The sequence below is a fragment of the Rhinolophus sinicus genome, linkage group LG02 (assembly GCF_036562045.2).
Source record: "Rhinolophus sinicus isolate RSC01 linkage group LG02, ASM3656204v1, whole genome shotgun sequence".
Classification (NCBI taxonomy): Eukaryota; Metazoa; Chordata; class Mammalia; order Chiroptera; family Rhinolophidae; genus Rhinolophus; species Rhinolophus sinicus.
Window position 1 is genome coordinate 71324258 of NC_133752.1, and position 13038 is coordinate 71337295.

Below are 13038 nucleotides of genomic sequence, written 5' to 3' on the forward strand. Positions count from 1 at the left end.
ATCACCGTGCGCAGCCACTGGACAAGTAAGAGGCGGCACCGCGTAAATTGTGTTGATTGTCAAAGTGTCAAGGAGCCCAATTCCCGGAAGTTGTGAGTTCTGAGAAAGTTTCTGTACTTGAGTGCCCGAGTCTGCGAATTCCCAACTATGAGCGCCCCGGGCGTGCAGTCGTTTACCCAGCAGGGCTGGGAGCAGGTGCTGGCCAAAGTGAAACGGGCTGTGGTCTACCTGGACGCCGCCTGTGCCGAAAGCCTGCACTGGGGCTGCGGCTCCACCCGGCTCCTGGAGGCGGTGGGGGGACCTGCGTGTTACTTGCGGGAGTTCGAGCCCGCAGCAGTCGGTGGCGGAGCTAAGCAGCCCAAGGCGGTGTTTGTGCTGAGCTGCCTACTGAAAGGCCGAACCGTGGAGACTCTACGGAACATCGTCTGCCGCAGTCACTTCCAGTATTGTGTGGTGGTCACGACTGTGAACCACGCTGTCCACCTCACGGCTAATCACGTGCCAGCCGCGGCAGCGGCGGAGCTGGAGGGGCAGCAGCCGGTGTTCGAGCAACTAGAAGAGAAGCTGTGTGAGTGGATGGGCAACATGAACTACACCGCCGAGGTGCTTCACGTCCCACTGTTGCTCGCCCCTGCCGCCCCCTACCTTGCCTTGACTCCAGCCTTTGCTTCCCTGTTTCCACTGCTACCCCAGGATGTGCATCTCCTTAACAGTGCCCGACCGGACAAGAGGAGGCTGGGAAGCCTGGGTGAGGTGGATGCCACTGCCCTGACCCCTGAGCTGCTACTGCAGATCAGGTGCCTGGTGTCAGGCCTCAGTTCTCTGTGTGAGCACCTAGGGGTCCGAGAGGAGTGTTTTGCTGTAGGTTCCCTCAGTAGGGTCATCGCTGCAGATCTGGCCAATTATGCCCCTGCCAAGAACAGGAGGAGGACTTCTGCAGGCAGGGCGTCAGTGGTCTTTGTGGACAGAACTCTGGATCTCACTGGTAAGTGGGATTGCTGTGGAGGTCTTCATAACCACTCTCCAAGGTTCTGATACTTTCTTTGATTCAGAGTATATTTTATTGACCTCTTACTATATGTCAGGTTGAGGATACAAAGATGAACTAGGTGGGCACAGTGCCTGATCTCACAGAGTTTACAATCTAGAGGGAGATACAGACAAACAAATTAGCGTTACAGTCAGTGTGTTAAATGCTGTAATAAATAAATACATCTTCAGTGTGCACTGCCTTGTTAAACAACAACTGCATCTAGCCCAAGAGATTGGAAAAATATAATTATGACACCGAGGAGAACGTCTACCCGGGGAACCTTTTAGGAATGTGTAGATGCCAGTATTCCCAACAATCCTTCATAAAAGGGCTCTAATTTGTTGGAGAGGTGTTAACAGATGACTTAGTGGAAGGAAACTGTTCAACAAAACAGGAAATTATCATAGAGAGTTAGTTGAGTTTTAGGTTTTGTGGGGATAGAGTCCCAGAGAACAGTTTCCAGGCTCTCAGCCTCATGTGGAAAGCTGCTGCCTCGGGTAGTAGATGATCATCAGCTGTGACTAGGTGGCCATCAGCTGTAACCCGTTAGCCATTGGCCACTGATATAACTGCCGTGGCTGAGCTAGCAATGGCAGATTGTAGTTAGCAAGGGGTTGGTTTGTTGGCGGAGAAGCGGATGGCAGATTGCTGCTAGCAAGTGGGGTTAGCAAGCGTGGATGGCGGATTGCGGATCGTGTGGATCCTACTTCCTGTGTCTCGCCCAGCCTCCAGCAAGACTAGGATGCAGGAAGACCCCTTGTTGGGGTACTGGCGGATGTTTGCTTTTGTGCCTCGACCAGCCACCATGGAGAATATAGGGGTATGACTCCCCTGTCTATGGCTCTGTTGCTCCTTTTTGGCCTCACCATGTCCTATGTTCTGGTGCGGGGAGCGGGACCAGAGTCCCTGCATGACAGTTTCTTTAAATGAGTATTAAAAAAAATCTATGTCCATTCTAGGCTTAAAGATATAATTCACTCAGAGATTTTTGAGCCCCCCCTCCCCTGTATCTCAGGACCACTTATAGTCACTAGACGTTCATTCAGCAAGTATTTAATGAGGAACTTGTAGGGTGAGTGCTGGGGAGACAATCATAAATTATACACAACATAAATAAGATGTGGTTCCCACCAGGTCTAATCAATGAATGTTCTACTGGTGATACAAGAACTCTTTAACATCAGACATCACCTTAGAAGCACTCATGCTGGCTCTGTCTTAAGTCACTTTTATGAGATTGATTTTTTAAAAAAAAGTGTAGGTTTGGAATTATTTGCCTCCTGAGTTTGAATTTTTGGTTGGTAATTTATAAGTTGTGTAATCTTGAGCAAGTTACTTACACTGAATCTTCTACTCTGTAAATGAGCTTAATAATATCTTTTAGAGTTGTAAGAATTAAGTCAACAATAAATATACAGTATGGAGCTTAATATCGGGTACATCATAAAGTCTCAATAAATACTACCATGTTTACCGGAAAATTAAACCTAACTGGAAAATAAGCCCTAGCAGGATTTTTCAGGATGACATCCCCTGAACATAAGCCCTAATACGTCTTTTGGAGTAAAAATTAATATAAGACTGGGTCTTATTTTGGGGGAAACATGGTAGCTATTGTGATGAAGACGATGATGTTAGTTGCTTGAATCCTGGTTTGGTCTTTTCTACCTAGTTCTTTTTTCCAATTAATATAACATAGCAAAAACAAAAAAGAGAGATAGAGATAGACAATAGGAAACAAAATGTTAATTAATTTGAAGTGGGTGGAATCAAAACAAGAAAATGGGCCAAGTCCCTCCCATTGTTGGTATGAGGTCTTCTCAGCAATGATGACTTTTGGAAAGATAAGTTGGTTTTATTGGGAAAGTATTAAACGGTCGTTGGTCTTGCATTTCAATTTGAGTTCATTAATTCATTTGCTATTAAAAGAGTTAATACATGTAAAACACCTAGAAAAGTCCCTGGTACACAGAAAGCACTCCATAAATGCCTCTATCATTGCAAACTGTTACCGTTCATTCATTTGTTCTTTCTTTCATCTAGCAAATATTTAGTGAGAGTCTACTGGGTGCCAGGTTGCCTGCTAGACATGGATTGCCTGCTAGGATTAACTAGCTGAACAGTTGCCATTCTGAAGATAAGGGTCGAGCTCAGGAGAGATCTGCTCTTCTTTGTCAGGTTTAGTCCTCTAGGTCTTACAGTCTTCATCAATAAAATAAAGTCTGACTCTAAAATCTCAGGATAGTATTATCCAATGACACTATTTACCTGGATGACTATATGCTAATAATTTATTTATATATTCATTCAATAAGTTATTTATTCATTCAATATTTATTCATACCTTTCATGTCAATAGGTACGGTGCTAGGTACTGGGAATGCAGTAGTAACCAGAGCAGACACAATATCTGCCCTCGTGGAGCATTACGTCCAACACACAGAGTGCACATTGACTAGGTAACTGTGAGCTTGATTAGTGTTACAGAGGGCAAAATGCTAGGCTTGTGTTATTGATTTGGTAACAGAAAATAAAAATGTATGTTATTCTTGAGAGAAGGGCCACTAGGAAACATTCCTCTAGCTTCTTTTTCCTCCCATTTTGTGCATTCATATTTTCTGTCTGCTTAAACAGGAACGGTTGGACATCATGGCGACAACTTGGTAGAGAAGATCATTTCAGTGCTCCCCCCGCTTCCTGGTCACACCAATGACGTGATGGTTAACATGGTTGAGCTCACGGCTCTGCAGAATGAGGAGGAGAATCAGAACATGGTTGCACCAGGCTGTCTCGCACAATCCAAGTAGGATATGTAGATTCTTTTTTTTCTCCTATCCTTCTCCTTCTCCCTCTTCCCTTTTCTTTCTCTCCTAGAGTGTTCTGTAGAAAGGAAAACAAGGAAGAGTTGGTCTGGTTGAGAAAGTCATAGTAGATAGCATTTGGAAAAAAGCATTTTTTCTTAACTTTGAAATAACCATATCCATTAAATAACAATAAGCCAACAAGTAGGGAATGTTATAGAGATATCACTTAAATGCAATACAAGCTTGTTCTCAGGATCAGGTAAGTGAGTCAATTTATGCATCCCCATTTCACATACAACTTCACATGGAATTGAGTTTAAGCTTTCTCAGTTTCTCTTTCCCAGTTGACTTTTCCACATGACTGAAAAACTGCCCACATAGCTATGAAACAGTGCCATCTTTTTGTGTATAAATGATATGCTCTTGGGCATCACTGGGAAAAGTTTTTATTTCTATGTATATTTTTTCACATGCTTAGGTAAATCAGAGAAAGATGGCGTGCTTTATGTTATGTAGAGTGTTTCTCCAGAAACATGACAATAAAAAAGTACAATAGCTACCTTCTCTACTTTGTCCTTCATCAACAATTCTTATGAGAAACAAATGTGTTAAAAGGGGGAAAAGTGTCTGAGTATCTGATTCCCTTATCTTTATGTTTTTAATTTTTAAATAAAACAGGACCTTTCGGCATTATAGTTTCAAATCTTAATGGTAGCAGATACATTTAGAGTTTCCTGTCGTATTTGGAATTAATTTTTAGCTCCTGAAGTTTTCAACTTTTTTGTAGGTAATTAGTAACATTTACTGGATGCCTGGTGTGTATGGGCCAGTATGGGAAGAAGACAGAAAGTTATGCAGCCCGTCTGTTTTGTAAACTTATCCATAGTGAAAACCTGGGCCACGTGCACACTTCAGCAGCACATATGCTGAAACATCGGCCTAAGGGCTTGCAGCTCTACCAACCCAGAGTAATTGTGATTGGAAATACTTTTAGCTGTTCGGAGAGCCATTCAAGGACTTATTATTAAGGACTTACTATGACCCCTACTCTTGACTAAGTAATATGAAGGACATAAAAGAATATAAAATATCATTCTTGGCTTTAAGGAACTCTTTCTTGTTGGAGTAGTCATGATTTACACGCAGGCACAATTAAAAAACAAGGAAAATTATATGAACTCAAGACTCACATATCTGCTACTATTATATAGTTCCCACAAGCAAAGTATCAGGTTAATGGGGTCTTTGTAGATCAATCTGGGCCTTGTGGAAGAGGCGGTGCTTGAATAATTATGTCTTGAAGGATTTAGAAAAGGAGAGAGGGCTAGCAGGAGCATAAGTATGGAAACAAGAATGATCAGGGCCTGAGGGGATGGGTTGTAAGAAAGAAAGACAAGCCTCACTGGACCACCACTGCCATCAGTGATAGTAACAATTTTCAGGACTTACTGTGTACCAAGCACACTTCCAGGTATTTTACATTTGGGAAGTCATTTAAGTTTTACAGTAACCCAATGAGGTAGATGTTATTCCCCCATTTTACAGGTAAGGAAACTGAGGCAAACAGACAGTAAGCATCGCTAGCAGGCAGTGGAGATAGAATTTGTGCCTAGAGTGTTTGACTTCAGAGCCAGTGTCTTAGTTTCTATGCAGGGATCAGAGAACAGCCAGGCTCATGAATAGATTAAAGAGACAATGAGAGACAAAAGTAGAGTTACTTCATGATTTCGTTAGGGGAGGCCTATTTGTTTAACATAATGGTTACACAAACAACAGAAATACATTTTGGCTAATTTCAGCAAAAATGGAATTTATTAAAGGAGACTGGATAGCTCACAGAATCAAAGGAAGAACTGTTAGTCAGATTTTGGAAAGAGCAACACAGTTCCAGGGGTTTAGGGGGGCAAGAACTCAGGAAAAGCCTGTTCAAGGTCTTGAGACCAATGAGACTGAATTTTAAGTTTTCTGTCTTGAGTCATTCTGTTTACGATTCATATTCCAGGGAAAGTGGTAAGATTGGTCTAACTTGGGCCTGTGCCCACCCTTTGTCCAGTGGGGGTTGGCAGCAGTTTATACTAAGAATTGTGCCAAGATTGTGGCATGGGGGAGGGGTAGTTCTTCAAAGGAAAACCTTTGTCAAAAGAAGGGGAAAGGGCTGCTGGACAGGCAAAACCAGTAGATGCCCCTTAATAATTATAGCACCCACTTATAGAGGACTTACAGTGTAATAGGCATTGTTCTGATCACTTTATATATAGTAATTTATTTAATTCTCTATGAGATGGGTTCTATTATCATCCCATTTTTTTAGGTGAGGAAAGAGATTAAATAACATGCCTAAGGTGACTCACAGTTAGAAGTGGTGAGGGCCTATATTTGAACCCAGGCAGTCTGGCTCTAAACTCAGTGCGTACCTACTCCTTGCTACCTGCACAGAATGCTCAGATAATTACAAAAAGAGTAAGTCATCTCCTGGAGAAGTTTGTCAAAAGAGAGAAGAGTTGAATCCATTGTTAAAGTGGTGGAAAAGCAAGTGAATTCTCAGAAGTGTAGTAGGACCAATGTAAGAATCAAGATCTCTCTTAGATCTACAAGTCACATTTGATTGTGGCCAATTTATTTAACCTTAATGCCTCATCCCTCATTCTACCCCAAGCTTAGTCCTAGGCTTAAACCAAACCAGCCATGGAATCCCTTTTCCCTTGCCAGTGATTGCATTAGAAATGGGGAGGTGACCAGAGAGTCTTCTTAGGGCTTCTTGGTCAGGTGTCTTTGCTTCTGAAAAGACACTCAAGGGAGAGACATACTTTCCCCTTCCCCTTATTCTCCTCCCTCAACTCCCAGGACTCGGATATAAGTCCTGAAACTGTTGCAGCCATCTTGCTCACGTCTGGAAGGTGGAGTGGCCAAGGAAGCCACAGAGAAGAGCAGCAATGGGACACTATATCTGGACCTCATATCATGTAGGAGAGCATAGTTCAAGCCAAATTGAGTTGCTGTTTTCTATTACTTGTAACCAAAGACATCCCAACTGACACATTTTTCTGTACCTCATTATTTCATCTGTAAAATGAGGATATTGGCCTAGATGACTTCTAAGGCTCCTGGATTTAAAATAAAAATTCTTCCTAACTACACCTCTGTGACTCGCTCTGCCTCTGAGCACTTCCAGCTAAGTTCATTCGTATATATTTCCCCCTCCTGGTCTTTGTTTTCAGGGCGTGCCTTTTCCTCTTAGGCTATGAGTGTTGTCGTGGAATATGAGCTTTGATTGCCACCCAGGTGTGAGAGTGTGGCCATAAATGTGAAAGGGTTCTAGAACAATCAGAATAAAGAAGAAAACTATAATGAGAGCTGGTTTGGTGAAATAGTGAGACCAGTAGTCAGGTTGCAGAGGATAAAAAGATAAGTGATGAGAAAATTATAAGCAAATAAAGGTCTAAAAGACCAAACATGGTTGCCAGAGGGAAGGGGGTTGGGGGGAATGGGTGAAAAAAGATAAAGGGGAATATAGTTAATATTGTGATAACTTTACAAAGTGACAGATTGTTACTAGATTTAGTGTGGTGATCACATCGTAAGGTATATAAATCACTATGTTGTACACCTAAAACTACTATGTCAGCTATAATTGAAAAAAAATTTTTTAAAGAAAAAACAATAATTGGGAGAAAAATAGTTTTTCTTTCTTTCTTTTTTAATTTTTTTTACAATTGCTTGGAAGACTGAAGGAATTGCACTGATTAATTTCCCTGCAAAAGAGGAATTGAAATAAATTCAGCTTTCCTAGCATATAATGTACTTCTATCAAAATAACAACCACTACTACTACCTCTAACACCACCCCCAGAAACTTCTCAGTGAAATGAGTGTGAGGATAAAAATGTTAGTACTAAAATGCAAAACAGATGGTGCTTGGCAATAAATAATGTGCCTGCAATGGAATAATCTTTAAAAAGCAAGTCTCCAACTATGATACAAGCCTTGATAATCAAAATTTATTGCCAATAGCTTTTCGCAACGGGTTTGCTGCCAGAACACAGGTGTCGTGAAAACCACTGCTAAATCTAAGCCAAAAGGGAAAAAGAAAAGACTCAAATCAACATTGTTGTCACTGGACACAGAGATCCCAGCAAGTCTACCACTACTGGTCATCTGAGCTACAAATGTGGTGAGATCAACAAAAGAACCATTGAAAAATTTGAGAAGGAGACTGCTGAGATGGGAAAAGGCTCCTTCAAGTATTCCTGGGTCTTGGATAAACTGGAAGCTGTACATGAGCGTGGGCTCACCATTGATAGCTCCCCGTGGAAATTTGAAGCCAGCAAGTATTATGTGACCATCATTGATGCCCCAGAGCACAGAGACTTTATCAAAAACACAATTCCAGGTACCTCAGGCTGACTTGCTGTCCTGATTGTTGCTGCTGGTGTTGGTGAGTGCGAAGCAGGTGTCTCCAGGAACGGGCAGACCCGTGAGCATGCCCGTGTGGCTTCCACACTGGGTGCGAAACAACTAATTGTGGATGTTAACGAAATGGATTCCACTGAGCCGCCTTACAGCCAGAAGAGACACGAGGAAATCATTAAGGAAGTCAGCACCTACATTAAAACAATTGGCTACAAACCTGACACAGTCGCATTTGTGCCAATTTCTGGTTGGAATGGTGACAACATGCTGGAGCCAAGTGCTAACATGCTTTTGGTTCATGGAATGCAAAGTCACCCATAAAGATGGCAATGCCCGTGGAACCACGCTGTTTGAAACTCTGCATTGCTTCCTGCCACCAACTCGTCCAACTGACGAGCCTTGATGTCTACACAATCAGTGGTGTCAGTACTGGCCCTGTGGGCCGAGAGGAGACTCGTGTTCTCAGACCCAGCATGGTGGTCACCTTTGCTCCCGTCAGTGTTACAACTGAAGTAAAGTCTGTTGAAATGCACCATGAAGCTTTGAGTGAAGCTCTTCCTGGGGACAACATGGGCTTCAATGTCAAGTATGTGTCTGTCAAAGATGTTCGTTATGGCAATGTGGCCATGCAAAAATGGTGACAGCAAAAATGACCCACCAATAGAAGCAGCTGGCTTCATGGCTCAGGTGCTTATTTTGAACCATCCAGACCAAAGCAGTGCTGGATATACACCTGTGCTGGATTGTCACACAGCTCACATTGCTTGCAAATTTGCTGTACTGAAGGAGATTGATTGTTGTTTTGGGAAAAAGCTCGAAGATGGCCCAAAGTTTTTGAAATCTGGTGCTGCTGCCATCGTTGATAAGCCCATGTAGAGAGCTTCTCTGACTATCCGCCTCTGGGTTGTTTTGCTGTTCGTGACATGAGACAGAAACTCTGTGGGTGTCATCAGAGCAATGGACAAGAAATAAGGAGCTGGCAAGGTCACCAAGCCTGCCCAGAAAGCTCAGAAGGCTAAAGGAATGTTATCTCCAATAGCTGCCACCCCAGTCTTAATCAGCGGTGGAAGAACAGTCTCAGAATTGTTTGTCTCAATTGGCCATTTATGTTTAATAGTAAAAGACTGATTAATGATTGCAATGCCTCATAAAACCTCCAGAAGGAACGGAGAATGTTTTGTGAACCATTTGGATTTTTATATTCGTGTGGCAGTTTTTAAGTTATTAGTTTTTAAAATCAGTACGTTTTAATGGAAACAACTTGACCAAAAGAATCTGTTGTCATATTTTGAGATCTATTAAAACTTCCTAGAGTACTACTTACGTAAAAGACAAAAAAGAGTTGTCCATAACCTATTTCTGGTGTTACATCTACTGAAACTTTAGTATTTGATGATTTGGGGTGAATTTTTTTTCTGGATGGGAACGTGGTTTTTTTTCCACTTTGCCTTAAAGGGAGGAATCATCTCTTCACATAGTAAAAAGCTGTGGGAGGGGTCTGTGCATCACTTCATAGGTTAGGACAGCTAAGCAAAGTAACTTTATGTGTAAGCTAGTTTACAAAGGCCAAATTCTGTAATGTTAAAGTCCACATGTTGCGTATAAAATTTTGTGTAATTATGTCAATATTGAGTACATTTGTTGGCATGTCAAATTTTAGTTTTTCAGTTGTTGGCTATGAATTCTCATATTTACAAATACTGAGATAGTTTAAAGAACCTAAAATGAGACTTAAATATTAAAGTAGTGAGCTCTGTCCTGCTGTAGTTAATTGTATTCAGATTCAGAAATAATAAATGATACTGGAAATTGAAAAAAATTATTACTAATGTAATTTTATAAAAGGCTGTTTGTAATTAAAGCCATTGAAATTACTGCGAATGGAATGAGAAGTTGGTAACTTAAATGTATTATCATATGGCTTCCCAGTCCCTGTCCATTGGTCCCAGGATTATGTGAATATTTTGTTCAAGAAGAAGGCAGCATCACTTTGTTCTTATGCTTTCCTTATGAAGCTCGTTTCTATTCTCTGCCCCATCTCCACTCTCCCTAACCTGTGACTCTTTCGGTTCCTTAAGCACCCTCATCCTGATGTCCTACCTGCACTTACTCCGTCTGTGCTTGGTGCCCCTGGCGCTGGCCTCACCTGGCACCCGTGGTGCTGCTCTGTCCAGGGCCCACTTCCCCTCCCAGAACTCCCCAAACGCCTCACAGTGAAAGCCAAAGACCTTACAGAGTCCCACAAGGCCGTGTACCCCTGGCTTCCTGGTTCCTCTGTGACCTGATGGATCTCTCGGTCTCTCGTCTTCACTCGCTCCGTTCCAACCACACTAGCCTTCTTTCTAGTCCTCCTATAGGGTACTTGCTATCCTGCTGCAGGGCTTTTGCTCTTGATGCTCCTTCTGCCTAGGTCATTCTCCCTCAGATATACACTTGGCCCCCATTCCCTTTCTTCTTAGGCCTTTCCTGTCCATCTTTGCAAACTTCATATTCCCCTTCCCTATTTTATTGTTTTTCTCCTTAGCTTTTACTATTTTCCAATATACCTACTTATGTTGTATATTTGTGTCTCCCTCTCCAAGAAAGCAATGCAGAGAATCCCCCATTAGAGAATTCTGTGAGAGGAAGTGTATTTGTCTGTTTAATTTACTGCTCTGCCCCCAGTGCCTAGACAGTACCTGGCACTCAGGAGATACTTGTTGAAGGAATGCATGAGGATGGGTGCTACCCCTAAGGATCCGTGAGTGGAGTGAGGCTGGACTAGGACAGAGAGGGTGAAGCCAAACCAGAGCATAGGAGAGGTTAGCTTGGGGGTGTATAGACTCTAATTTGTTGAATGTTTCAAACTTTCTCATTGATTTAGCAAAATACAGCAAAACTGACCCAGCAATTCTACTTCAGGATTTTATTTCATGATGTATTTTGCCCACATGTAGAATGACTTATTACCTTCATTCAGCACTACAATATTTGTAGTGGCAAGACTGCAAATAACTTCAATGTCTATCGGTTCAGTACACTGTGGTACATTCATGTGATGGAGTAATACTCAGTAAAATAGAATGAAAAACAAAGTTGTTTGTATACAGATAAGCTGTGAGCTCGATGACATACTTCACTTGTCACTCGATGACCAGTGAAAAAAGCAAGGTGTAGCATGCCTGTTTGTAAAAAGGAGAGATAGATATTCACATTTGCATTAAATAAGTCAGGAAAATATATCAGGAACTGATGACATTGGCAGCCTCTGAAGAGGGGCGCTGGGTAGCTAGGGACACACTGAGAAGTTAGTAAAATGAATAAAGATGGAGGAATGTGGGCGATGTCTTACTACATATATCAGTTTGTTTGTGTTGGATTTTCAATCATGTGAATGTATCTCCTATTAAAATGAGATAGAAATTAGACTTAAATAAAAACGCTGCTTCCTTCTTAAGCTGGCTTAAGGTAGGATTCTGTGGGCCTAGGAAGGAAAGTTGCTATCTCTTACTTTGGAACCTGTACAGGCTTTTCCCCACTACATTGTCGTCCTTCCTCAATGAATCCTTCTTTCCTTTAAAACTTCTATCAAAATGCCAAAACATTACACTGTTATTATTTGTTACATGTCTGTCTCCCCTACAGTAAATTCCTTGGAGGTAATAACTGTGTCCGGCATTCTTAAAAAGTGCTAGTAAATTGAATGAAAGAATGAATAAATGATTGAATAAGTTTTATTAGATTTAAGGCCAAGTATAAAAATGTTATAAATTGATGAAAAGCCTTATGTACTTCATTTTAGCACTTAAGTCACTGTCTAGCACTGTTGGTTTTAATATATATATTATATATTTATTTATATATTTATATGATATAAATATATATAAATATATATATTATATATATATAGTATATACATATGTATATATATAATATATATATCTTATATACATGTAGCATATACATATGTATATATATAATATATATATATCTTATTTTTTCCACTAAATTCCCGCAGAATAGGAATGTCCTATGGATTCTTCCCCAAATGTACCTCAATTTGTAGGTCAGTGAGAAGGGAGGAAGGTAACATTGAGTACCTGAATTTTGTCAGGCATTGTGCTAGGTGTTTTAAAATGCATTATTTCACTTAATTCTAAAAGAAACTCTACAAAGTGGATAGTAATTTTTATTTGTTTTCAAAGAAGTGGAGAGAGACTTATATAACCTGCCCTAAGCCATACTTTCCTTAATGATTGAATTAGGTTATTTTTTTTAAATCATTTTTTTGGTCTTTTTTGCCAGTTTTAATTGAGATATAATTGATATAAAACATTATATTAGTTTCAGGTGTACAACATAATGATTTGATATTTGCGTAGTATATTGCAAAATGATCACAGTAAGTCTAGTTAACATCTGTCACCATACATAGTTATACATTTTTTTCTTATAAGATCTTTTAACGTTTACTCTCTTAGCAACTTTCAAATATGAAATACAGTATTATTAACTATAGTTGTCATGTTGTACATTACATCCCTGTGACTTACTTATTTTATAATGAAGTTTTTACCTTTTAACCCCCTTCAAACATTTCTCCCACCCCCTACCTATAGCAATCACCAATTCGTTCTCAATATCCATTGTTTGAAAAAATAATTTTTCAATTCTAAGGCACGTTTCTTCTCTGCTTTACCATACCAACGCTCTATCAGATACTTAGTTGAATGAATGTATAAATAAACCAATGAATTCAGAAATTGTGAGTATTCTGATTTATAAAAAGCAATATTTTAAGTCCAGTTTTCT

At 40.7% G+C, this 13038-nt stretch overlaps 1 protein-coding gene across 1 annotated transcript in view; it reads left to right on the forward strand.

The window, feature by feature from the left end:
• SCFD2 (sec1 family domain containing 2) overlaps positions 1-13038 on the forward strand; it is a 367958-nt gene continuing 354920 nt past the window's right edge. The window contains exons 1-2 of the mRNA XM_019740184.2: positions 1-985; positions 3668-3836. Coding sequence (XP_019595743.2) covers positions 148-985; positions 3668-3836 — 1007 coding nt within the window. The 5' untranslated portion in view covers positions 1-147. The remainder of the gene's footprint in view (positions 986-3667; positions 3837-13038) is intronic.